Genomic DNA, 27,600 nt, shown 5'->3' with positions numbered 1-27,600 from the left:
ACATACTTACACATGTACGTGTCTTCTTCGTTAACATCTTAAGCCTTACATTTCATATATTTAGTCGTTGCAGATCACAAATGCCAATTCAATCAAGAATTTATTTCTAGAAATACTTATCTATAAATCTGATGAAATTTCTGATTATTTTAAAACATTACACTACGAACCCCGGGGAGAGAACAGTAACGTTTAAAGAGAAACCGCGTGTAGCAACTACTATACTTTTTAATTTTATATGTTGTATTAGGTTTTTTAGGTCTAGATAATCTGTATTATATATTATGATATTATCATAAAGTATACTAATTAAAAACTTGTTTCAAATAATATCATCATTCAATTTTGAGTTGAACTGAAGTAATTCTTATTATTCCACCTCGACCGTAAAGAAGCAACTCTCTCTACCAAAACACACTAACTATCCTTGTAAATAATTCACTATACTTATCCGGATATAATAAACGGATCGTTCCTGTGGCCCGTGCATAAACGATCTATAAGAAGCACATCTTGACATCCAATCTGAGACAAACGAACATACATACGTTCACATTTATAATATTATTAAGTATATAAATATTATGAGGTTATAACAATAAAATATAAATTACTTGAATATTTTATAGTGTATTTATTTTAATTATTTTTTTTTAGGTTATTTGCACAATAAAAGAGTCACGGAATTTAATAATATTAATTAAACATACTAATAATTTACTTTTATAACACGAAATATTTAAGAATGTACATTTAAATAAAATATATCGCACAAGAACATTAAATTCGCGCTTAAATTATATACTAGGTAATAAATTAAAGTCAAATATTAATAGCGTAACCAATTTGTCCCAGTGATTATTGGATAGCATAAAAAATCGACTATGGCCTCATTTTGAAGAGCTCCAGCCATAGATGCGCGAAAAATCAAGAGGATTCTTGATTGAAATTTACTTAATTGTTACGATTTAACAATTAATTAATCACAGAGAGCGGAAAAGCTTGCTGGCATGTAAGAGAGCGGTACTTTAGCTGTATATAAAAAAAAAAACGCAAACAAAATTAAAGTAAATTGCCATCGACAAACTCCAATTCGAACTGAACTAATGAACTATTTGTCATTAAAATTTCATTTGAAATAGGTTTCATCCTTTTCGCGTCAAATGTAGTTGAGTGCCTTGCAGTTTACAATGAAATGAAATCAAAACAAAACCTGTCATAGGCTTCGAAATTCCTAAAAAATCTTTTGAACTAACGCGAAATTTCGCGGGAAACCTACTAGTATTAATAAATAGCGAGACATGTTCTTTGCCCAACTAAAAAAAAACTATTAAACCTATATAAATAAAACTTGTATGAGATGAGAAGTTGCAGCACGTTTCGAAGATTTAAGCATATAATACTACTGCAGGCTACAGACAGACAAACTTTCCTATTTAGTATATTAGTAAGGATTTAACCAGAAATATTAAAATTCATACTTAAAACTACAACTTTGTTGTCAAGTATTTAATCCCAATCAACACATCATTACACAAAGCCTTCTGTATAAACGTATCAATCATTACATTCGACGAAGTTCCGTTTAAGGTTGCCTCAATATCGTTTACCGGAATCGAACCGGCGACACATTACTGACAGTGATGCATAGCGATAATAATCTCCATTAAAGGGGTAATGAGTAGTGATTGTGTTAATGGCAAAATTATTCCGACACAAGTGTTAATGAAAGATCGTATTATAAGGAAATGTCGAAATGTAAAGTATTTTATAATTGGTTTCTTAAAATCTCATTTTAATAGTCAACCATGACCAATGGCAGTGTTAAAATGTATTTAAAAATGCAAATTTATATAGGATAAGAAAATATTATTATATATAATTTGTGTAAACAGACTACGAATGTAATTAATGGAAGTTCGGAAGTTAATTTAGTCAAAATGGCGGTATAATTATTCGAAAATGAATGGTTGAAGTCATCTATTGCAAGAGCTATAAAAACATACAGCAAACAAAAAAAAATTGGTACTCATGTATTAACGCCACCGCAGCAAAAAAAGCGTCAATATAAGTTGGATTGTATTTATTATAATTTTTTAAATTTTATTAAAAAATCAAATCTAACCTAGCCTACACTATATCGGCGCATTTGCAGTTTCTTTTTTGCTGAAGTGGCTTTAATACGCAAGTACCTAAAATTATTTTGTTTTAATTTTATACAATACAAAAAATCATTACATATTGTTATATATTATCAACCATATTAACTACAAAAATTACTTCAATAAATTTAAAGCTCACCGTTTTTGGTTTCTTAATATTTAAATAGGTATGTATATCTGTGACCAAAATTATATCATAATGTTATAATTTATGCGTTTCCTTGTTTGATAACAATAGCCACATGACAGCAACAAATGACAAAACATGACATTAGTGACAGGAGATCTGACAGCTGACGGTATGTCAAGACCTGCCCCTCTGTTTCTTGTCTTTTTGACAAACGTCGTTCAAAAACGTCGATTGTGTTTCATGAACATTAAACTTGTATTTATACTTGATGAGTTAAAAAAAAAATGATACAAATGTAGTGGTTTCATATTCTCTTGTATTAATTAAGCAAGCATCCAATAAAATTATAACTATAATATGGGACTTTCAATTATCTTGATTTTATTTACAGGATAAATATTATCATGCTTTTTTTTTAAATAATCATTGAAACCTAAAGAAATATCCGAACTGATTAAAAATGAGCGCACATTAAAATAATTACATACATTTAAATTTTAGAGGATTCCTTTATTTTATAGAGTGAAGTCTAAAGGATAGACTGACGAAACTTTAGCTTTTTTAAGTTATTAGTTTTAGCAGACCAAAACAAACAAATATTTTCATATTTCATCATTAGGAATAGACAAACGAGTCGCGCTGAAAAATAAACTAATATATTCTCAACGTGCTGTGTGCGAAGGCGAGGCGCGTTCGTAATAGTTAAATACAATAACGAAACACACATTAGAATAATTTAAAAATAAAAAAATATATATCTCTTCATTCATCTCATTGTTGGAAATAATAACAACACTATTTCTATTATATTGTTTCTAATTATTGTCTCGTCCTCGTGCCCTAGTTTCCAACACTAAAAGATGGCAACACTGTATAAACACAACAGTAACAATACCACTTAAATCTTTTAATTATAATTATCAACACCTCATTCATTGTATTACGAAAACGTAAAGTTCAAAGGCATGCTATCGTCACATCATTTATATGGTGACAGTAATTACGGTGACCACCGTCATGTTCCGGTGGTACAGTTGAAATGTCAATTAAAAGTGATCTCTTCATGGAGGTCGAGGTCGGATACAATGCTACCCTAAATGTTATTGTACAATGTTGTCGACACCTTATGAGGGTGGCTCATAAAATATATGGATATATCATTAAGTTAATAAAAAAGTTTAAATACAGCTCCGCTAATTACTGCTTTTGTAATGTGTTTGTGCTATTGTACACCAGGACTCGCTGCGCTAGATTTCTTAAGTAGATAGTTTGATCTTAGAAATTTTAGAATCTACTAACATCACAAGGATGTTAGTAGATTCGGCTAGAATAAGTGTCTCTTTAAAAAAAGCTAATGAAGGACAAATATAAAAAGAAACAAATCTTGTTTTCTTCGAGCATGAATATTATCGCATCTTTTTAAATGACAAACTACAAATTCACCAGGTCTTGTCCAATAATTAAATTTGATGGTACGCAATCCTCTACACAAGCCGACATTTTCTTATTTTTATTTCAACAAGAACATATATTTAGGGAAAATGTTGTTAATTCAGCTAAATTTGTGTCATGTATTCTATTGACAATCAATAGGACTTTCGTTAATTTTTTCCTCTTTCTAAAATTATTTTTTTATTAAATTGTAAAGATTTAGTAAATTGCAATCAAAAATCCTTTTTAAATTTCCGCACAAATACGGCTGGAGCTCTTCGAAATGAGACCATAACCGATTCTTTATGTGCAGCTGGGACAAAAATCGGCTTACGCTATTAATATATAAGATATTCAATTGTAATATTATCGACCCTAACTAACGGTCTTGGTCGTGGGAACCAATCGTATCTCATGAACTTGACGATTCAAATGTCATTCGCTATTGGCCAGGCTGTTTATAGGCTTGGTATTCGCTTGTTTAAATTGTATAGCTTTATCGATTTTATAATCGACTTCGACAATCGAATGCGTATTACGATTAATGAATACTAATTTATAATAATATTCGATATTATTAAATGGCAAGTTGATATGAACAGAAGATTAAATCGGATATAACGTTAGATAAAAAATGTAACGTCTAAAGACAGTATGTATAATATATCTCATATTATTTTTATAAATAAGTGTAATATTTTTAAATTTAAATGAACTTTATTTTTAATTAAACTGTTTATGGCAAAGACTGTACGGGACAAGACTCTTACTGCCAATGCGTTTAGAACGATTGTATCTTAACTGTTATAGAGTTCCCTTGCTTTGCTTGCACAAAACAATTTACCAATATTTTGGCGAAATATAAATTATGAGTGACTGGCGCCCATCCAGACAATACCGCACAAAGCCCTTTCACAGATAAAGCCCTCTTTGTAATATATCAACCAATAAATTGTTATATACTTAAATGCTTTCACTGTTCACAACAAAAACTTATTAATTATAATGTTCAGTTATCATTTTAATATGATTACATATAAAAGTATCGTCGTATGAATATATATTAGTAAACTTAAATTTAAGCACATCAACAATTTTTCAAATGTATTAATTAAGTTTTATCACGCCTAGTAAATATAATAAAAATAAATGTACCTACGTCTCAATTAATGCAGACTCTTATTGGTTTAGTGACTGAAGTAAAATAATAATATACAAACAGGTTGAAAGCCTTAACTTGACCGTAGTTAACTAAATCCATAAATATAACTTAGTATTTAACAATGCACAACGGACCCGCATTCCAGAAGCCTCGCTGACCTAGGTTATATGTTCGAGTTAGACGTACCCTAGATACCAATAGGAATTCCTATCAAACACGCTAAACAATTGATCAATCCTAGATACACTGAGGGCTAATGCAATCACTTTACATAATATCAAATACATCAAAATAAATTCAAATTAATTGTCATTGTAGCCTTTTTAAATACTCTGTGTTGCCACTATGAACAAATCAGAGAATACAATCTTTAGTAGATACTAAAGATTACTTAAAGTGATTGATTCATACAATATATAAGAGTTAAATAATAAAAACGATCTGTACTGTTAGGCCAAAGCTACCTCTCCTCTTAAGAAGGTCTGTAGCTTATCAACAGCTACTGTATATATTATAATAAAACATGAAACTATATATATTAAATATAAATAATAACATAAATAATACGATCACATTGAATGCCCTTTAGACTTCCTAAAAACAATCGCTAATGTTGAAACGAAATGACCACAAAGAACCAATAATATTTTCAACGAGTTCTTAAAATAATGTTTTATTCAATACCGAAAACGAGGCTTGGGAAATTATCTACAGGATTCCATTGATATACGAACAGACAGACAACGGTTTGAATCGTAATGGATTCGCGAAAACTATATCGAATTCAGACACGCAAACATCTGCTACGCAACTTGAATGAACAAACATAATCGGCTGTGCTGTTTCTTGAGCGGATTTTTTTTGTTTTTGTTAGAACACGTTAGTAGAAACAAGCAGTCGACATAACTGCGCACATTACTTTTATATTTGGAAACATACGGCAAGATTTATATATGTTGTTTAAGGGGTGATTCGTTAAAAATGCGATGTCTTTCTCTCTCGCATTTATAATCAATAAAAACAAGTAGAGACAAACCTACAAAACAATGTTTACTGAAATTTCACTTACAACTAGACAAATCTTCGATTGAATATGCCTTACCGATAATATAATAGGTATTTCTTTATTTTTTGACTTATTTATACACACTAATGATTTTCGACTGTAAGCTGATATACGGCATATTTGACCAATAATTTAATTTAAATTTTAAAAAAGTATAAATTAATTTTAACGTTATTGCGTTTATAACGTAAATTTTATGAATTCTGATGATTATGATGATGAATGATGTTGTGTAACTTCTCGTCAGTGGACCATCTTGTTCTCAGTTTTATATGTATATATGTTATCGATTAAGTTAACCATATGTTGAATTTAACCACATGGACACATTTCTAAAACTAAAGATTAAAAAATGTATCTTGTGATAGCGCAAGACATATCTGAATTAAATACGAAAATAGCTCTCTTAAAGCTTGGACCATATTTGCGACTATCATACTGCTAGTTGACCTAAATACTATTGAACCCTATAGATTAAGTTCAATAACAATTGTATTCATAAATATACTAACAATATATCAAACAGATAGATCTAAATACTTTGTGTTAGGTGATTAAAGTAAATACTATTGTCGCTATTTTGAAGCGAAACGTCTAGCGAGCTAAGGAGAATCATAACAAAATTGAAATATATGGAAACCATTTAAAAACCTCCAACAATGTTACATTATTTATTACAGTTCAACGTTAATACGCTATTTTATATAATTTCGTCATAAATTATTTGTAGCGTTAAACCCATAATCTTACACGTTACGTTTTGGTAACCTGCGCCGGCGCCTCCGCCCGCGCTTTGCCAATTGCCACCTATAATTACAACGAACAAAATGAAACATCTACACATCGTAAACCAATGAGCGCAAGAGCTATTTTTCTATATTTTTCGTCGCCCACCGTACGAACTGATCGACAAGGACGATTATTCATTCCATTTAAGTTTATTGCTACAATAAATACTGAATTTAGCGATTATATTGAGTGACATAGTTAACGGAACCTACGCGTGAACGACCAATTATCTGCTATTATTATCTCAACAGTTTTACAAGATTTAAATATAAAGTTTTCAATATAATAATTACCTACTTCGTTTCATAAACTAAGTACTATCTACTGTGAATTAGTCGAGCATTTCAAATAGGATATTATTTACAGACTAGCTGCTTTACATGGTTTCTCGTGTCGGGTAAAGCAATTAGTCCTCAAAAATAGGGCTATCAAATGATAAAACATTTTTAGTTGGTACAGCGAATATTGTATTCAAAAAAAAACTCTTCAGCTTCTTACTAATATTATAAAGAGGTATTTGATTGTTTATGTGTAAGGGATAATCTCCAGAACTAATGATCCAATTCCAAAAAAATTTTCACTGATTGTAAATCACATTATTCTTGAGTTCTGTAGGATATAACCCTTATTAATTATAAATAAAAATATTATTCATATCATATAATTTTCTTTATTAATAAATTGTACCTGAAGCTGGACGGGGCGCTAGTTCACATATATAGGAAGATTTTTATTTGCAGACAGACAAGCAAACGGTTGTGCTGATAGATATAAACTTAGCCCATAGAGTTAGTTCTACAGAAACTGAAATACCTCTCCTTACAATCCTTACACTATGCCGACAAGCACCGAACTAAACAATCCTTCTTACAGCACCAATAGAAAGTATTGATGAGTGGCGGTAGAGGGCGCCGGCGGTTTTCGGATGGTACACTCAAACAGGCGTGAACCAACTACGTATAAAAATCAGATAAATTTTTACGCAAACAAAAAACTGCGTCTACATTGCAAACAGTTGAGAATACAAAAATTGTCAACAATTTCTCTGGAAATGCCCACTTAGTCAACCAAACCAAATTAGTTAGTTATTTTGAACATGTTAAGAAGATGTTTAGAGTTAAAAAGCTGAAGGGTAATCTCTTCTTTGCTAAGAGACACCTGCTATAATTCTAGGCATAAAAGCATCGTACATAATGACTATGAACATAAACTTTAAATGTAAATTTAATAAAAAAAACTTTGTGGTAGTTTCAGCAACAATCGTTAACGGTTAGATATAGATATATAGATACGTATAATTTAAACAGTAATTACGCATACTATAAATATTAAATGAATGTATAAAAAAGATTACTCTTTAATTATATACATTATAATTTAACGTATTGTTACAAATTTTGCAAAACTGTTTAAAACAATAAAAGTTAACTGTTACAAAATTGTATTTGCTTAGCTGAGGTTGCGACGGGCGCTAATGAGACGCCGAGTACGCAAGGCCGTAAACGAAAAATATTTCATAATGTGCTTTGCAATATATTTAACGCGAACTTGATTAAAAAACAACCTCCCGTCAAGCAATGTGTAAGAAGTCAGGCGCAAGACGAACGGCTTAACGTACTTTGTAAGGTATCGGTATTAATACTACTAAACGTCCGAACTGCTAATGGCAGTTAATCGCGATTAAAAACCGAATATTTAAGTAGCCCGACTTACGGATTGAACCGAAAATCTTGAGATCTGTAGCGTTGTAAGTTAACCACAAGACCAACACGAAAATTAACATTTATTACAGCAAACCGTTTATCCAAATGTTGCAATTCACACGCTTAACTTACATGTAACTAACAAAATTTTATGTAAATACGTCTAGCGAGTCCTTTTACCTATTTAATATATATATATACTATATTTTGATAGGTAAATCTTAACCCTAAACATATAATTGTAAATGTGGTTGATTACAAATAAATCACGAACTCTATCCTGACATTTGTAAAAAGGTTTTAGTATTTTGTAATGATAATTTATACTATATGACAATGATGTTGTTTAAAATGTGACAACACTTAAATATTCGTCTGGACAGTTAAAATAACGTCCGTGTTTCACCCGTAAAACACAACTGTGTGCCCCGTGAATCAACAAAAAACATGAAATTCACGCCTGTCACGTAAACTGTCTAGATTTAAAGCGGCTGAAATTGCGAAACGCAGCAATTTATATAATGATATTATATACTAAAACCTTCTACGAAACACACTTCATGTTCTGGTATAAGTTTTAAGTAGTAAATACTACGTATGATTTAGTATTTTTAGTTAGGCATTATAAAAGAAATGGTCAAAATCTTTCGTTATACGTTTACGTGTACAAACAAACATATAGTCATATTATATAAATATAAACAGATACAAAGATATCATCCTTTGTTTTTAGAAGACTTTATCAATTAAAAGTTGTCCATTAACATGATTCACTTGGTTTTCAGAAGTTGACGCATGCGCGCGCCCACACATTTTACTCATTCGCTCCGAACTTCTCATTCGACGCTCGGTTATCTTTATAGGATATGACTAGAAAGATAGCACTTTAAGTATTTTTGTAGGAAACATGTAAATGGTTTTATTATAATGGAATAGCGAAGTTTTTTCGGTACGTGTAATAACTTCGTAATGCGAAATTATGTACCTATAATATTTTATATTTACGTTTTTAATATTTAGTTGTGTAAAAGCTTAAGTAACATTTAAAAATTTCACAGCACTTTTGTTTCCGTTTAAAACAAACTACTGAAAACTTTAACCTAATGACTTCATTAATACTTATAAGATTTAAAAAAAAAAACAATGCGAAAGTTATCGAACATTGATCCTTAAGCTTAAGATGTGAAAATGTTTATAACAATTTTATTTGAAATTTTATTAAATAAAATTGACATACGATGTCCTGTTCCAGTTATGAATATCAATTCGATCTGGAATTAAATAATAAAAAAGAAAACCCGTTTAAACTGCTAGTATATTAAGCGCTCTTGGGGTTTTTAAAAATTTCGAATAGTCTCTGTTTTTTTCTTAATATATCTATCCACTAGAAACTCCTACACAGTATTAGAACCTTTAAATAACGATGAATGAAATCGATGAATTCCAGTCGGAAATAATGATTCATTTACTTATATATAATATCTTTTCAGTTATTTTTAAAAAGGCTGCAAGTCGGATAATTAAAAATAAAATAAAAGGTACAATAACGGAAAACATCAAATAATAAACATACGTTGCTTAACGGTATAACACGCAGAGATAAAGCAATGATGATGTCCAAATTAACTTTAAACACCTCCACTATCAAAGCAATTACTGCAATTAACGTTAAACGATTGTATTTATAAATACGTATTCAGTATAAATAAATAAGAACTATTCAACGCGTGACCTTTACAGTTATCACTACGCATTCCTCGTTTACGCAATTGCGATTAAATTCCGAATAGTAATGCGTTTGAGCAACACTCCAAGAAGTGGTTGACAAACAAACGCTTGATAATCTGACAGGCGTTTAATGTAATGTCACGGGATGTTGCGAAATCGGACGATATTTTCAAATTATATATAAATATTCATTGATATGTACTAGTTATTTGTTGTTTATAACAATACTAGCGGTCCATACCGACTTTGTTCGAGTTATAGTTGGAAATATAATTAGTAGATTAAATTTATTTAATATAGATTACATTAAATGTGTTTAGTATTGTAATTGAATTTTAATAGTGATCACATATTTTATAATTTACCTGACGCTGTATCTTGTTTTTCTCTAAATAAACATAAATAATAATTACAAAAACACACAGCAGTGACATTTTATAATTGCGAATCGACAAAGTGCGAAATTTAGCTTTTATCGTCCGCCATTTTAGATATCTATGACGTCATGTAGTCTGTCAACATGGCACTTAATTATAAATTCATCATTCATCAGTAACACAATTCGATAACGAATTTCCTTGAGTTGTTATCAATATAATTGTATTTATTAATAACGTATGTACGCTCGTTTTCTTTAGTGTATCGTTTTATCGTGGGCAGAGGCCAATGAAATAGTTTTTGATAACGGTATCAATTAAGATACATGTTATCAAAACATTAACATATTTTGATGATTAAGCAATGTCGTAACGCATTATATATGAAACAGTATACTTCGCTATGACGTATCAATCGTGACCGTTTTTGCAAGCTATAAGATAGTGTATAAGTGTCTTTGTTGGCAAAAAACCCAATGCCTTTTGTTCGGGTTTGAATTCAAGACCTCGGGGTCTGCAGCCTTAGAAGCCAGCCAACCAACAATGCAGACAAACTATGCAAATTTCCTTAATCCATCTAGTTTATCCACGAAATATTGTGCACAAAAAGCTAACAGACGGATAATAAAATAATAACAATTCACCTTAAACATTTATTCGCAGAACTAATATCTAAAATATTAGGGATAGTATCATATATATTATCAAATTAACGCTTCATTATATTCGGCCATGGATTTTACACCACATTGAATTAAATCTTCATATATAATATTTAAGGAGAGCAATTCAAAGCAATAAATAGTTTAATACATGCAAAATGCACATTTGCATTTCAATTTAAAGGAAAAACTCTTTATAATAAGAAACAAGCACCACTATCTGACCGCTGAAGAAAAATACGTCATATTCACTGACGTCAATAGGACAAATTTTAGTACATTGCATTGTCCCTTGTTGAACATGTACGTGAGGAGACTAGCAATTAATATAATTCATTCAATAAAATATTATATTTCGTATGTGTTATTTGAGTATATAATTATCGTTGCGATGATGAAATAAAAACAAATCTAAATACTGTTTGTTTAATAACTGAGAACTTTTCAAAACACTAATCGGATATTTCTTTTAATTTATTAATATTATCTGTTAATAAACTCTGCTAATGAGTGAAATTTTTACATTTTTCATACTATGTTTGCATCTAGTAAGACGATAAATAATATATTTTATAATTGAAAAAAAAAATTTTACACATGATAACAAAATAAAAATATATCTTTTACAAATTGTCGATCCCGAGATTAAAACAGTAAAATTAAAGGATACTTTTTGTTGATTTTCATAATTTTTATTTCATAATCTTGTACAAAAGATTATTTATATTCAGCAACAATTTTATGTTATCTGTAGATAAGAGATAATTCTACACAAATTACTCATTAAACAACTAATAGTAATAGTAATACATTGGAAAAGAACTAGTCCGAAATAAAGATTACGCACGCTATAACTGGAGCCTTGTCAAAATGGGTATTTCCTAAAAACACTAAAACCTTTTTTGTGATTACAATTAAATTAACCTACTTTTTTTTCTAACCAAGCGGCCTCTTCAGGTGTAGCGAACGCATATCAAACCTCACGAAGCAAACGAAAGTTGATTAGATATAGCAAAAAGCAGTGGTTCTATATATGTACATAGTAAACTTATTTATGTTATAGACATATGCAGGCAAGCCATTTTATACGTAAATATTGACACTGGAAATTATTTAATGACATTTAGATAGCCTTAGTTTTTGAATTTATAGTAATCTAATTGTATTGAAAATTTAAGGTATTTCTGCTTTATCGACACGTTACAATGACGCTACAATTAAAATAAACTCGCATCTAACCAAAATATTGAGTATGAGTGTGATAAGTCACACTACTTGAGCAAGGGATATTATTTACATAGTTTCGCAAAAAAACTACAAAGAACACAGATAAGATAAGATACAACAGATATCGTATCTCTACAAATTAACTACAATAATATTTCCGGAATAATATTTGACAAACAAACAACATTGTACAAAACGATGGAAACGTATTTAAAGATTATCTGTGAAAACTAACATTTGATGTGATTCACAGAGTAATACCCGAAGTTAAATAATTCTTTCTGAATCATGATAAGCTCATCCTTACCTGAATACAACTGAGTCAACCAAGAGCTAAATATTATTCGCCAATCAGAAATCCAGGATTTAATATTGAATGATTTTATTGGCAGATTTAGAAAAAAAATGAAAATATTGGCTTTAATCTTTGTTTGATTCATAGGTACGACAAATAGTAAGACGTCATTACCATACTTAATTTTCAATGTTTGACATGAAATTTCGATACAAGCCAACCACTAATGTAATGATATCTACATGTACCATACCTTTGCTACTAATAAGCGTAGGTACAACAAAAAGTCGGGTGGCATTTGTTTACCTAATTTTAATCTGTGACATGGCCACATTATGGAATAAGCCGACAACAAATTATTCACGATATCAAATTATTATCTTATAAGTTTCAATTCATAACAAATAGAATATATGTACATTAAATAGGATTATTAATCGCCTTTAAATTCGCGTTTAAAGGGTAAGTTATCAGACGAACAAAATTTTTCAATAATTCGAATCGATAAACAAATTAGCTATGCTCCGAAGTCACCTTAACTTACTTTGATCATCCGTAACAAAGCTGTATATAATTATCCATTAGTGACTTGCGAAATTAAATCATCATTAAATGCAAAAAAATCGCTGAAGAAATAAAAACTGTATCTAAACTTTTTGCAGCGAAAAAATGTCTAAATGTTAAAATAGTGAAGTCATATTTAGACGACGTACGTGGTCGTCTTTTTCTTAATTTATATAATAAACTCTGACTGGGATATTGACAAATGTGTCGAATCACACATTCGCCCAGTAAAAGTTACCATATTGAAATAAAACTAGTTTTTGTTTGTACTCGAAACGTCGGGATGTTAAAATAAAATAATTAATATACGCGATTAAATCCGTTAAAAACTAGTTTTATTTCAATGTGTAATAATCGCGAAAATCTAAGACAACATTAAAAGTTACCATAATTTTGTTAAAAACTTACCCTGCATAAAGCGACGCCTGTGTCCAGTCTGTCCAAGAAATTATCAGCATTGATACGCAGTTCAGGGTAAAGTACCGTCAGCCATTCTGCCAAGTCTTCTTTCATTGCATATAAGTACTCCTCAGAGGACTTGAAGGGCCTGAAAGGCCGAGCCTCGAGGAGAACAGCGCCGGCGGTCGCCATTTTTTTCTGGTGTTCTTAATGGGCACAGGACATTATCTGGATCTGTAATAATGAAACAATAAGTTAGAGGAAATTTTGTAATTAACAAACGACGAAACAAAACCACAAAGAACATCGTAGTTGGAGGACCAAACCCTTCAAAGAACAGGATGTTTTGCCCATTAGTGAAACATTTATTGGCTGTATACAAAAAAAAAATGACTTGATATGATGATGTTAAAGTTTATAAGTAAAAAATGTTTCGTCTTATTCATTCGACTGTCATGATGACAGAGAGAGATAAACCTTTGTTTAACTACATACCCGTTTAGAAAACCTTAGTGAGAAACAACACAAATATAATGTATATGAAAATATAATACCATGAGCTAATTGACATAGTCACTATGACAAAATTATTCTCACAGACAAATTAAGATCAATGAGACTGTGCAAATGAAAGATTGGATGTCTCCATCGCATTTAAGTGCTAAATTTACTGAGCACTATCGTCTATACTAATTGACAATTGGACACGACAGGGGTCAATGAAGATGAGGCCTAGTCACAATCATTTCTGATTTGTTATCTACCAAACAGTATAATAAATCACTGTATAAATAAAGATCAAAACTTACAACGTTATTCTACTAATCAATGTTTTTTTTTTGCACGCGTCCAATTTGCTGCGCTGGCAAACACGATATTCTCTACAGCCGCGTTGTTATAATTCGTCGAAAAAAAAAACGTAAAATACAAACATCTTATATAGTCTGTATTAAACTTCAAATAACAAAAAATAAAATAAAAATTATATAAGTAAAAGAAATAAAATTTGGAATACCTGATTTTATTATAACCAGTATCAAAGAGTTTGTCACTTCTACAAATTGTCATTCTGTTATTATTACTTTTATAATTAAAACAAATGAATGTTCAAAGGCATTTTTGAATGTTAAATTGTTTCTAATTTAAGATTTCTAAATTATCCAATCATCAGTATACATACTTTGAACTAGGTATTTGATCCGATCTGTCGTTGCTAAATTGCCAATTTCCTAGAATCAAAACCTCTACAGTCTAGACAGTTTGAAACAAACGCCAGATTCGTACGCTATTAATTACGAAGACATTCATTAGTAACTATCTATGTATCTGCTATTTAATTCCTAAAGATATACTTAGATAGAACTTAACTATTATCTTTTATCTTTCTTTGGTATTCTTGTGTCATGTACAATGTATATGACTTTTAAGAAAATAACTTCGATATCTATTTATATAGTGATTGGCAATTTTATATAGATATCTCTCAATACCAAGCTAGGCCAATAATCATCTTGATAAAATGCACACTGTTCTATATAACTGCCCTATATTTAAAAAATGAGCATTCACAATATGAACTCTAAATGTGAAATATTTGGAGACTATGTACCCTACATAGAAAGCATTGTATAAAAAAAAGGAATTAGGCTTTACATTCTTTTTATATACCTTTAATTACATATTTAAAGTACGAAAAAGATAAAATAAATATCTATTATTATTTTTTGAACAAATAACATAAATACATACCCACATATGTTTACATGCGTAAACCGTATTTTACCAGGAGTGCAAATATTTTCCATAGTCACGTGACTCAGTGTTAATGTTTATGAATGGCCACATACACCATAAAACAGTGTACTTTGTGAGGTCGTTGAACCAAGAGCTAGCGACACTAATTGCAATTCGCTAACGAGTCGCGAAATGAGTTTGTTTATATTAGCGAGATTTGCAAACAGGTGTCTGAAACGGTTTAGCTTAGGTATGCCCTGTTTGTCCGAAACACATCCTGACAAACCCTTTTTATAGCATATCGAACAAAATGATACTTAAGAAGATAGGCAATAGGCATTTTAAAACCAAAGAGAAATATTTGTATTGTTTTGTTAATAAAAAAATTGCAATTGGACCATCTGATGGTAAGTAGCCACCCATAGACAATGGACCAATAGATATATAACCCATTCCTAACATCACTAATGCGTCACCAACAGTGGGAACTAAGGTAATATATCCCTTGTGTCTGTAGTTGCACTGGCTGACTCATCCTTTAAGCCGGAACACAACCATAAAATATCTGATGAGTGGGTACCTACCTAGACAGCACAGAGCCCTGACACAAAATAATAAATCTACATGACATAAAAAGTTATAAAAACATGTCGGATCGCCTGGATCGAACATAATATTAAAAGGTACCTGAAGCTAATAGCGCACTTCAATAATAAATGCAATCATTTTAAGCATACTTGACACTGACCTACAAACACACAGTGCTAAACGTCCATGAATCATTATTAATACGTTGAAATGAAATGACGATTGAATCAAATTAATTTTTATCTAATTTTGAAGAATCTGTTATGAAATGTTAATTTATTAAGCTACTAGTTTTAGCCCGCAGCTTCGCTCGCTTGTAAAGATGAGTGTAATGCACCGGTTTTTTTTTTAAATCATCCCAATAATAAAAGTTTCATACGAAATTAATCGCTCGTTAAATTTGTGTTTTAAAGTTTTCAACTTTGATCAGCTTTAGGATATTATTTGCAAATATTTAAGGACAGCAAGCGGCTTAGTATTTTCCAGCGTACAATCATTTGACAAAAGACGTATTAAAATTAATTTCGTTAATAGATAATCCGGCCCTAACTTCTGTCCGTTAACTTCCGTGGAAAATGGACACCGTGACAAAAATCAGTCAGCAAAACCTTATTGATATTAATATTAATATTAGTACAACATTCAACACGGGCAAATCAATAGACTAGTGTGTATATTTAAGTCGCCAGGTACATATTAATCGCAACGCATGCGCACGATTCGAGCGTGTAAGACAAAAGCTTGCGCAACACCACGCTCCGCTAACTTCCGTTGTCAAAGTACCTACGTACAGTTGGCATAAAAAAAAATATTGTCTGTATTTTTATATCGATTTTTTTTAATGTAAATACATAAACATATGTACATGTTAATTTTAAAACACTAGCACAAAAATAATATAAATCGTAATTTGAATTTTGTGTACAAAAATGATGATGATTATCTGAGAATCTTTATGATTATAACTTATTGAAGATATAGTATATAGGTAACTATGCTCTTTATAAATCGAATGGCTAGGTCGATCAGGTTATCATCATTATTAAATGCTTGTAGTTATTTAAATTCGATTTTAATTATTTAAAAAAAGGAACGTACTTATTTATAATTAAATTTATACAAGTTTATAAGATCTGCCAAAGAATTTTTCGATTTTAATAATAAAAGAATATATTAAATGTAAATAAAAATTAGTGAGTTTTGTCGACGGTACATTTAGTGGGCTACTATAATCATTACGGGCGACAACGCGCGGCTCGGCGGTCATCCAACGGCACGGATAGTATTTAAGTTCCGCACGCGTCGCCCACGCATACCTAGACACAGAAACATATATTTGTTTAATTTTCGCTTGAATCGATTATGATAAGATTTGCACTAACCTAATTAAAACTTTTTGCTCTGTCATTTAAAGTGTTAGAGTTATTGCTATTATATACTTATATTTGTACAAACAAATCTACTTTAAATAGAGTTAAAGGACGTGCTTGATATGTAGTTTTAAAGCATATTTGAAATTAGAATAGTTTGAATAAATTAACGATAGCAACAAGGAGCACAAGAGTTTTTTTATTAATATATGCAATAGAAAAGTTTATGCAAAGAATAATTCGATACAGCCTAATTTATGCAACTTTAAGTACGATCAATCTTGACACATTACAGCAAAATGATCTACCGGCGTGTTCTATTAATTAAATGTACCGGTCTAAATAATTGAATCTGATCCAGGTGCTTACAGTGTGTCCTGTTCTGGACCCCTGACAACGCTTATTGTAAATTTGATGAGTAGTTAATGCGTGACAAATAAACAAACTGACTTTTTCATTTATAATATTAGTTATTCAATAACGCCAATGTTCATGAGTAGAAGTGACCGCTCATTGTCAAGTACCAGTAGGCAATTTGTCTTCCTGTTAACATAAGCTACACTGGAACACTCTTGATATTGGGCGTTATATCAAGACATGTCAACACCGGAGGTCGCTAGTCAGTTTCCGGTTGTCGAGGTCGCGGTATTCAAGTGTCCAAAACGCACCGTATCATAATAGCAATCAACGGATATAATCATCATTCACTTTTTTTTATATATGGTTTAAAAACATTTGCCATACAGCCTATAAATTAAAAAAAAAAAACTCTTTTGCCATCATGACAATAGGAACTACTATTAATGTATAAAATCATAATCAAACTCAAAATTACTATTGCATAGTAACTGAACGCTATTGTTATTTATATGAAATCAAGTATATTATATAATGTGTATTGTAATATGCATTTAAATATGTTTTAAAGAAGTTACAACCCACAACTGCGCACGCTACACACAATACACTCGCTAACGAACGCGCACGTGTTGATCTGCGTTATCATTTATATAAATACAAAATATTTCTTTTGAATTACAGAAATTGGCTTAAAACTACATGTAAAGTGTTTTTTATTTGAAAAAAATATCAGTTCTATAGCTTTTTCCTTCAATTTTTTATATTTGTGTTTTGTATTTGGAACCTAAACAATGACCGAATGAATGTTAAAAGCCGGCATTATCCTGCCTTTGCATCAATTATCATCCCGATAGGTTAATTCACAACCAAGTAATGTGTAATTTTCATAGTTTCCTATGAAAATTACACAGATTTTCCAAATTTTATGAGGAATCAGTAAACACGGTGTCTAAGTTTATCAATATATATAAATTTATATGTAGGTACATATAAAATATATTATATTAAATCTGCTGACAATAACAGCGATATCGCACGTACAAGATATTTATTTATATCGATTATTCATAGTATTATGTCATAATTTTTTTGTTAAAGGTCGAAAGATCAAAACTTGGACACATACATTGTGAGTATTGATGATCTATCAAAACAAAAAACATAACATAAACTCTAATCTTTAAATTTATTGACATAACATGGAATATAGAATGTCCAAATTAAAAGTGGAGACTGGGCTGTATTATATATAAGTCTTTTTTTTGCAATAAATTCTTAGTAGCAGACGGATGTTTGAAATTTTAAGCGTTAACATTCACGTGCCTCGGAAAGCAGGAAAAACCGGAGCTGAACCCGAATCTGTCCAATCGTGTCCGACTGCCGTCCCATGGATAAGAAAATAGCGAGTGTATCTGTGTGTATGAACATTCTTGAGCCCTATATCTCGTGCACAGTTGACATTTACACTGGCCACTCTTACCAAAATCAGTCAGCAGGACTTTATCAGTAGAGAGAAACAAACCACTCGCTTCAAACCGTATGCACGACATTTTTATGAGGCGCCATAACACATCGCACATATTACAATATTACTATAATATTTTCGGTCAGTCTCCAGCTTAATATGTATCTTTTTCCCAATACGGACATAACTTTTTTTTAAATGATGATTAATAATATTTAAAAAGGAAACAATATGCCACGGACAGACAAACGTGCTTAACGCCTATTTAGGCTTAAATTCTACTGTCAATATATTAAAAATAGCTGAAAGCAAAGTGTATTAAGAATTAAAATCGCAAACATTGAGTTTTACAATAACTAAATGAGCCGTGATATTTAATGCAGCGGTATCATAGGACGATTATAAATCTATTAAAACTATATTGGGTTCACAATATCCCACCACTGGAGAGGAACAAGCACCGATGTAGTCCGGCAGTATAATACATTAGGCTCACTCTCCTTAAAAGTACAGAAAGCCAGGAGTCACCATTTAGAAACTGCTTCTCTCTCGACTTAGCACTTTTCGTCACAGTAAACGCCTATAAACGTCTGAAAAATTACTTACCTCTAGTATTCTCATTCAAAATATTAATAGCAAGTCAATAAATTTATACAGCATGTGCTAATAGAGAATTTTTATATTTGTATATTCCTTTATATAAAGGCTTTGTATAAAATCGGTAGAAAATAAGCACATAAAACAATAAATTGATTTATACTCAAAACAATAACTTATTATCGCGTTCGTGTAATGTTCGTATCAAAATCTTATCGTATATCGCCATTTTGTATCGATAGCAGTTTCTTAAAGATATTACTTTTTATTTGCGTTTTTTCGGCTTATTTGGATGTAGACAACTGTTTGTCTAATCGTTCCTGAGATATGTAATTCGTGTTGCTGTGCCAGTGGCTTTATTTTTGTGTAAATTTGTATATATAAAGTATGAATGTTTTTTCAATTCAATCCTTATTAGGTTTTAATTTTTTTTATAAAATAGGGAGGCGAACGGGCAAATCGGCCTCCTGATTATAAGTGCTCTAAATTATGTCCTTTGTAGTTAGTACCTGTAGCTACACTGGCTCACTGACCCTTCAAACTGTAACACAATATTACAAAGTATTGGTGCTTGGCAGTAGAAGATATGATGAGTGGGTTTGTTGCCTACCCAGACGGCCTTGCACAAAGCCGCGTCTACATATTACGCGTCATTACAAAAGTCTCAGAGACAACCCTGACCCAAATTTAAATATTCCTGGTACCCAGTCCCAACAAAGACATAATGCAAGGGACAATATTAAGGAAAAATAATAATTAATTCACGGAAAACAGTTAATATTCTTATTTGAAAACGAAAACTTTTTCCATTAATAACCATCCAATTTATTCATATAACTCATTTTTGATTTAAAAAAAAACTCTTGCTACGAACAGAGTAAAGGACAATAGTTTAAGGAGTACAGTACAACAAATCTACGATTATCATAATAATCATAATACTTTATACACCAACTACTTGTCTGTCCGACATAATTCGGTGATATATTCCGTTTATTCTGGTTATTTCCCAAATGAAACGCCACCTACCGGAAAAAATTTAAAATCACTTAAATTATCACAAAAAAATCATCAAAATCCAATCATTTAGGAGGAATTCAGTAACCTGCATTTCTAGAAACATTGAAGATAAAGATGTTTGATATTAAGAGTGTAAAAGATTAAAAAATAACAATTTGGGATTCAAAGTTAGGTAATCCGCACTTGTCAAAGCTGCTAAGGATTTAATTAATGTATCTGTTTAATTAAATTAAATAAATATCCTATTATTCATACTGACATCATTCGTAAATATAGTTCACTAGTAATGGGATTATTCGTAACATAATACACATTGGCAAATTATAACTTAATCTTATTAACGATTACGACACATCCTTGTATGTTGTTTCGATGTTTTTTTAAATTTTGTGAAGCAAATGCGTTAAAAATAGATTTTATTATTAGTATAATATATGTTAGAAAAACTATCTTTTAAAGTTTTCAAAATTTCGTGTATTTGCTTGTGTTATGTTTACATTGAATCCATTATCAAAAAGCACTGAACTAAAATTTAACTCCGTAGCGTAAAAAGTGATCCTAATTGAAATCACCAATACATTTAAATAACAACAGTATATGACGTCATGTCAATTCAATATGGCGGATCCTGCTACGACGAAGTCAAAATTTAAATATAGACCTAGATATGAAAATATTTATGTATTACATTACAAAAAAACGTGATTTTATTAATTAATTTTATCTTCTATTGAAAATATTTCCTTGTTTGATATGTTATGCTTAAAAAAATGTGTACTTATTTTTTTAAATAATTATTCCTAAAAAGATAATAAAATAGACTTGTACTGTACGATTTCCTATGAAAAAAAAAAACTCGATGAATAATAATTAAGTCGAAATATGTTCAATACACGCAATTGATAAATAAAATTTATACATTTGTTTGAATTATTTATTAGGTGTGATTTAAAAATAAAATATTTATTTTTATGGAAATTTTATATTTTATAGAGATAGATAAAATAACTTCTCTTTTAAGTAAGATAATCTAATAATTGAAACTTTTCCTTTTTTTTAATCGCATGATATTTTATTAAAAAAAACTTTAATATGAATGAATATTTAAAAGACACGGAAATTAAAATTAGTACGTAAACCAGTGGTAATCATATTACTATTTTGTACAAAGATATATGTTGTACGCATTTTCTATGTATTTGCAAGTAAATTGAAAAAACCCTAATTAATCAGTCTCAAATTTTACTACATATTTAACCCTTTAATTTTTATTCATATTTGATTGCCATGTTCAATATTATTTACATTAATATTAATAATTGTAAATATTTTCAATATTCGTTTCTTATTTGATAACGCATGAACATATTTTAAAAATACAGGAAGCGTTTGCACTCTTTCGATGTCATTCATTATGTAAGGGAAGCAAATAATTAATAATTTTATTTTGTTATTGCCAATAATTTGGCACATAAATCCTTTTTTATTAAAAGTCTTCCTTATAAAAGCCAATTAATTTAATACGTACTTGAGTATTAAATCTTGCAACTGAATTCTATTCTCGACAATTCTCTTGAGGTAAAATTTTGCTCACATTATACCTATAAAATCAAACGTATAAAGGCCGTTTGAGACATATATCATTGTAAAAATATACTTTTGATAAAAAAAGAAAATTTCGCTGATTATCTATTCTAGCAATTTTTTTCCGAATCGTTACTAGAATTTAGACAATGAATAAGTATAATGCTTCTATGTTAAATAAGGATATTTGAATTTTAATTATGTATATAAACAAATATATTATAAAAGGCCCGCCGAATAAAACCTTCATTTTAAAGTTTTCTTTTCAACTAATTAATATAGGACACCGACACTCGAAATATAAATATAGAATTAAATAAATTTAATAATTAAATAAAAAAGTACCTAGTAAGTTTTGTTACTTTTTTTTTCAGTATCACGCTAATACTTTGTCTGTAAGTTTTTGTTTCTATGAGTTATAGCTTACGATATCGATATAGTCAAGGAGAAAAATTACAGTCCTAGAGTTTTCTACGTAATCGCCAATATAACAGTAGAAAAAAATTGATATATAGATATATATACAGGCACCATTTATATACTTAGAAACGGAATATAATATTCTTCATTTAAATAAAATACCTACTAATATAAAGTTCTTTTTTGACTAAAAACAGTCGCTTATTCGTCACAATTTGATGATTCAAACTGATGGTCTAGACTAGAGGTATTAAAATATATTATTAAAATATTTACAAATATTACTCTTTACAAAATATAGTCTATATCTATGTTCTGTCCGAATTTCTGACACAGCTACCAATCTCAAAGACTAGGCTGTTGTTCACAGACGCATTATTTATTTCCACACTCTTTTAATCCGAAGCGACAGCCCGCTGACACGACCGACTGAAGATCATTCTGATCAGACGCCTGTGTTTCATTAAGGTTTAGGTACGAGAATTTAACACTGCCAACCTTCTTAATCTACAATGCTCCAATACTAATAAATTAAGTCAATTTTTTTAAATAAAATATAATTTTTTTATAATTTTTTTCAAGTTCAGAAGTAAAAATTCTATAAGATGTACGCACTAGGGTTGAAACGGGTCTAACATATGTATTAGTTTTACTTATAAGATTATGATTAAATAACGTACAATCATATATACAAAGAACAGTCATAGAACTAACAAATACTAATCGACTCGGAGTTAGTGTAACATAATTCCGTGACGAAGCTAATTGTGCGTGCAACCCGTCATCGTTCACTGGAATTCAAAAGGAAGTATAAAAATGGCAACACTATTTTAAGGAACTTTGAAACCGCCGGGAAGGGGGCTATTTCTATACTGAATCAGTTCGGAATCGATATCAACATTTGTCCTTAAGATATGCGACGCAAAAGATACATTAACAAACGTATATACAAGTATATATAGAACCGAATTATTAGCAGCCCGTAAATGTACCACTGCTGGGATAAAGGCCTCCTGTCCCTTTGAGGAGAAGGTTTGGAGCATATTCCACCACGCTGCTCCAATGCGGGTTGGCGGAATACACAAGTGGCCGAATTTCGTTGAAATTAGACACATGCAGGTTTCCTCACGATGTTTTCCTTCACCGCCGAGCACGAGATGAATTATAAACACAAATTAAGCACATGAAATTTCAGTGGTGCCTGCCTGGGTTTGAACCCGAAATCATCGGTTAAGATGCACGCGTTCTAACCACTGGGCCATCTCGGCCGAATATCCTGTTAAAAACACTTACGATCAAGTTATTAGAATTCGGGACCTCAAAACGTTATGTCAAAATATGAACTTTTAAAAATTCAACACTAAGATTGTCAAAGCTAACAATGATTTCTTGACGTGCATAAACATAAATGTATATTATTTAAATGTTTTAAAAACAAGTTTTCCCACTGTCTATATGCAGAGATTTACTTTTTATGGTTCTCTTATAATAATAACCACTTGTCCGTCTTAAAATCTAATTCAATACATATTAACCAGACAGTAAATATATTATTTATAAAGTAACATGAGTATGTGATTTGAATCGTCTTTTTACAAAATTGTATTAAAAGTAAAACTACTTTCGGTTCAAAATTATTCTAACGAGAAGAATCGGCAAAAAAACTCAGTAATTACTTTTTTCCAACAATTGAAATACAGTTATGGTGATCAAATAAAATTATTATTTAATTAGTTATTTTTTCCTTCAAGTAAACTTAAAATAATACGACTGAACATTACGACCCTTATAACTAATGAGATTAAAGGAATATAAAACAATTTTATGCATAAAAATATAAATTTGTGATAATATATTTACAATTAAATTCAGACAAAGTCGCAAGTGTCTATTAGTTTTTTAATTAACCTCACGCACAATTGATTATGTTAACATTCTCACGATAATAGCCAACATAGCTATTTTCAATCTTTAAAGAAAACAAGAAAGCTGATCTTTTTTGAGTTATAATATTGTTTTGTCCTTAAAAAAAGTACAGATTATGTAATATTTGTTTATATAATACGTATTATTTAAAAATGAATATATAATTCATAAAATAGACTTCTAACTCTCGCTTGTTAATATATTTTAATTTAATTATGACAATATAGTACAATTTCATTTAATATTTAAAACTTAATCAAAAGATTAAACACTGACGCATTATATCGATGTATAAAATATCCGCATGTGATAAGCTCGTCATAAAATTGTCCTGTAAAATAATAATCGAAACATTTTATTATAATACAAAAAAAAACAATATCTCACCTTTAAATAAAAAAGAATCTTGTTTGCCCTCACAACACCCACAAAATCGGAAACTTTTATTTAAAACACAACACTAAAAAACCGCGTCTGCACTATTCTATCTGTTGATAGTGTTGACAGTTCGCGTGCAACCGCGACGAGCGCTAATCGAATACTAACTTGAAAACGTAACTTCGCTACGCGCGATGTGATGCGCGCGCGCAGGCGCAGGTGGCCTTGAAGAATGCAATTTCGAGATTTATCTTAATATTGTGACTTTTTTTCATACAAACAAGTTTTAGAAATGGCCTTGGACTCACCTTTTATTCTAGTGGCTACCTGGATAGGGATTTTGTATATGGTAGTGTGAAGTATCAACAATTTGCTTAGAATATTTAAGGGGTATATAAAACTGGACGTTACTGCTGCGTTAGCATATTATTTATTCTATGGTTTGTTTTTTAATTACAGAAGTAATTTAAAAAAATATATTTTTAATTTCAAAGTCAAATCAGTAGTAATTATAATAAGTCCAACAGTTTAAGTCAAACATTAGTACAAAAAGAAGTACACTGTAAATACCTCAGAGCTGGAGTAAGACATCCCTAATTTATTCCTTCATTCTCATTGATACTATTAAGCAAGAATCTAGGAGCAGTAACAAATGTACAATTTGATGATATTAGATTATTTCTATTAAAATTTTGAATTTAAATTTCTATTAAAAAGCACAATTCATATCGTTAAGCATAAGCTAAAAATGATAACTTTAAAATATGAGTAAACGATACAAAAGTTCTTTTAAAAGTTGATGTGAATAAAGTAAATAACCAATCCAGTCATAACTTTGTATAATATAACATAATTCTAAAATTTGCAATTCAATTGCACACAATGACATACATTTAAATAAACAAAACTGACATTTTAGCTTCATAATTAGCAACTGGTTATGTCAACCATACTACGACTTGACATCTCGCATAGAATCTAGTAATAGTTTTTAACAAAATATTACGAAGAACTGTTAGTAATGCACAATATTGCCGAGTTCAGGGCCGGACCGTGAGTTTAGGGGGCCCGGGGCTAATACTACTTAGGGGCCCCACTTAAGATACACCTGAACGATGCCTTGAATTAAATTAATTGAATGGGTTTGATTAATTGCAGGACTCGCAGGGCTGCAAACTATACGATCGTTTATTTTTGACCTTGACTTGACTTAGCTGGGGGGTCCTTGAATCCATGGGGCCCTGGGCTGAAGCCCAAAAAGCCATACGGTAGATCCGGCCCCAGCCGAGTTATTAGCATAGCCCATAAAATATGTAAAACTAAGGTTTGTTTATCTTTATTCCCTCTTCCCTCTTCGATCGGAAAAGACTATAATATTTCGAGTCATTAAAATTCAGTTTTGTCTATGTAGCAATATGTAGGGTTAATTTTATTTGTTTAAATACGAGAACAGTGATTACTTGCATATAACTAATATTGTTTTGAAATGTGACCTTTCAAATGACGCCTTCTATTCAGAGTTGCCTGTAAAAAATCCTCATAACCAAAAATCCTAAATTAAATAATATTAATGTAATTGTATTAGGACAGAACGAATTTTAATTTGTTTTTTATTTATAAATGAATTTGATGTTTCGTGTCTAGAAATACTGACTAGCACTCAAATCTCAGAACTATCATGGTCTAATAGCGTTATTCTTTAAAAAGGCTATCCATTATCTATCTAGTTTCGATATTTGGTTTGTAGTGGTTCGTGAAGATTAAACAGTCAATCAGAATGATTGTTTGCGTTTTTATTGCGACGTGCGAGAGTATATTGCAATACGATGACATCTCTTAAACAAAAATGACAAACGTATTTTTATACGCTAAACTTGATAAAGCAGCTAGTATTTTAATTTAGATAATTATACAGATAATAAAACAACATATATAGATTTTTTTTATAAAAACACTCGATTTACAACCCAGTGTTTTGTGTGTAGCGCAGGTTTTATACTTAATATTATTGTTTGTTTGTTACGCCCAATTATTTATTTAAAAAAAAAAAAACTTTAAGTAATTACCGAACAAACAGTACATATAATAATTCATCAATGTATATAAAAGTAATAATAATTTCTCAGTAAACGCGTAAAAGTTAGTTATTAGTCAGCTTTTACCATTGTACGAGTAGAAATCATGATTTACGTGAGAGAATTATGAAAAGTCGTTAATTCTTTGTTTACGTTTTACGATCTTCAATCACTTTCTGTTTTATGAATATAAGGGGGTGTTTCCATTAGAATAGTTTAAAAGTTCAGGATTTTACAAACAAGTGTACGCAATTCTTTAAAAACTCATCAAATAGTATACATTATCGGTGGTAGGTTGTTGTGCAAGCGACTCTTGATTCAGTCTACCGACAAATAGCAATACGTAATTTGCTGTGAGTAACTTTGAAGGGTGAGGGAACTTGTTTAA

The 27,600-nt window shown here is 30.4% G+C and overlaps 1 protein-coding gene across 2 annotated transcripts in view; it reads right to left on the bottom strand.

The window, feature by feature from the left end:
• LOC125071647 (GAS2-like protein pickled eggs) overlaps nucleotides 1–27,600 on the bottom strand; it is a 115,637-nt gene that overhangs the window by 45,759 nt on the left and 42,278 nt on the right. The window contains exons 1-2 of one of the 2 annotated variants that reach the window (XM_047681951.1): nucleotides 25,147–25,286; nucleotides 13,705–13,929 (exon numbers count right to left, since the gene is read on the bottom strand). In XM_047681951.1, coding sequence (XP_047537907.1) covers nucleotides 13,705–13,887 — 183 coding nt within the window. In that variant the 5' untranslated portion in view covers nucleotides 13,888–13,929; nucleotides 25,147–25,286. Of the gene's footprint in view, nucleotides 1–13,704; nucleotides 13,930–25,146; nucleotides 25,287–27,600 lie in introns of those variants that run through there. The other variant, XM_047681952.1, reaches the window with a different exon arrangement.

Source organism: Vanessa atalanta, chromosome 20 (assembly GCF_905147765.1).
Source record: "Vanessa atalanta chromosome 20, ilVanAtal1.2, whole genome shotgun sequence".
Taxonomy (NCBI): Eukaryota; Metazoa; Arthropoda; class Insecta; order Lepidoptera; family Nymphalidae; genus Vanessa; species Vanessa atalanta.
Note: the sequence above shows the minus strand (reverse complement) of the source record. Positions and strands in the feature narration are given on the sequence as shown.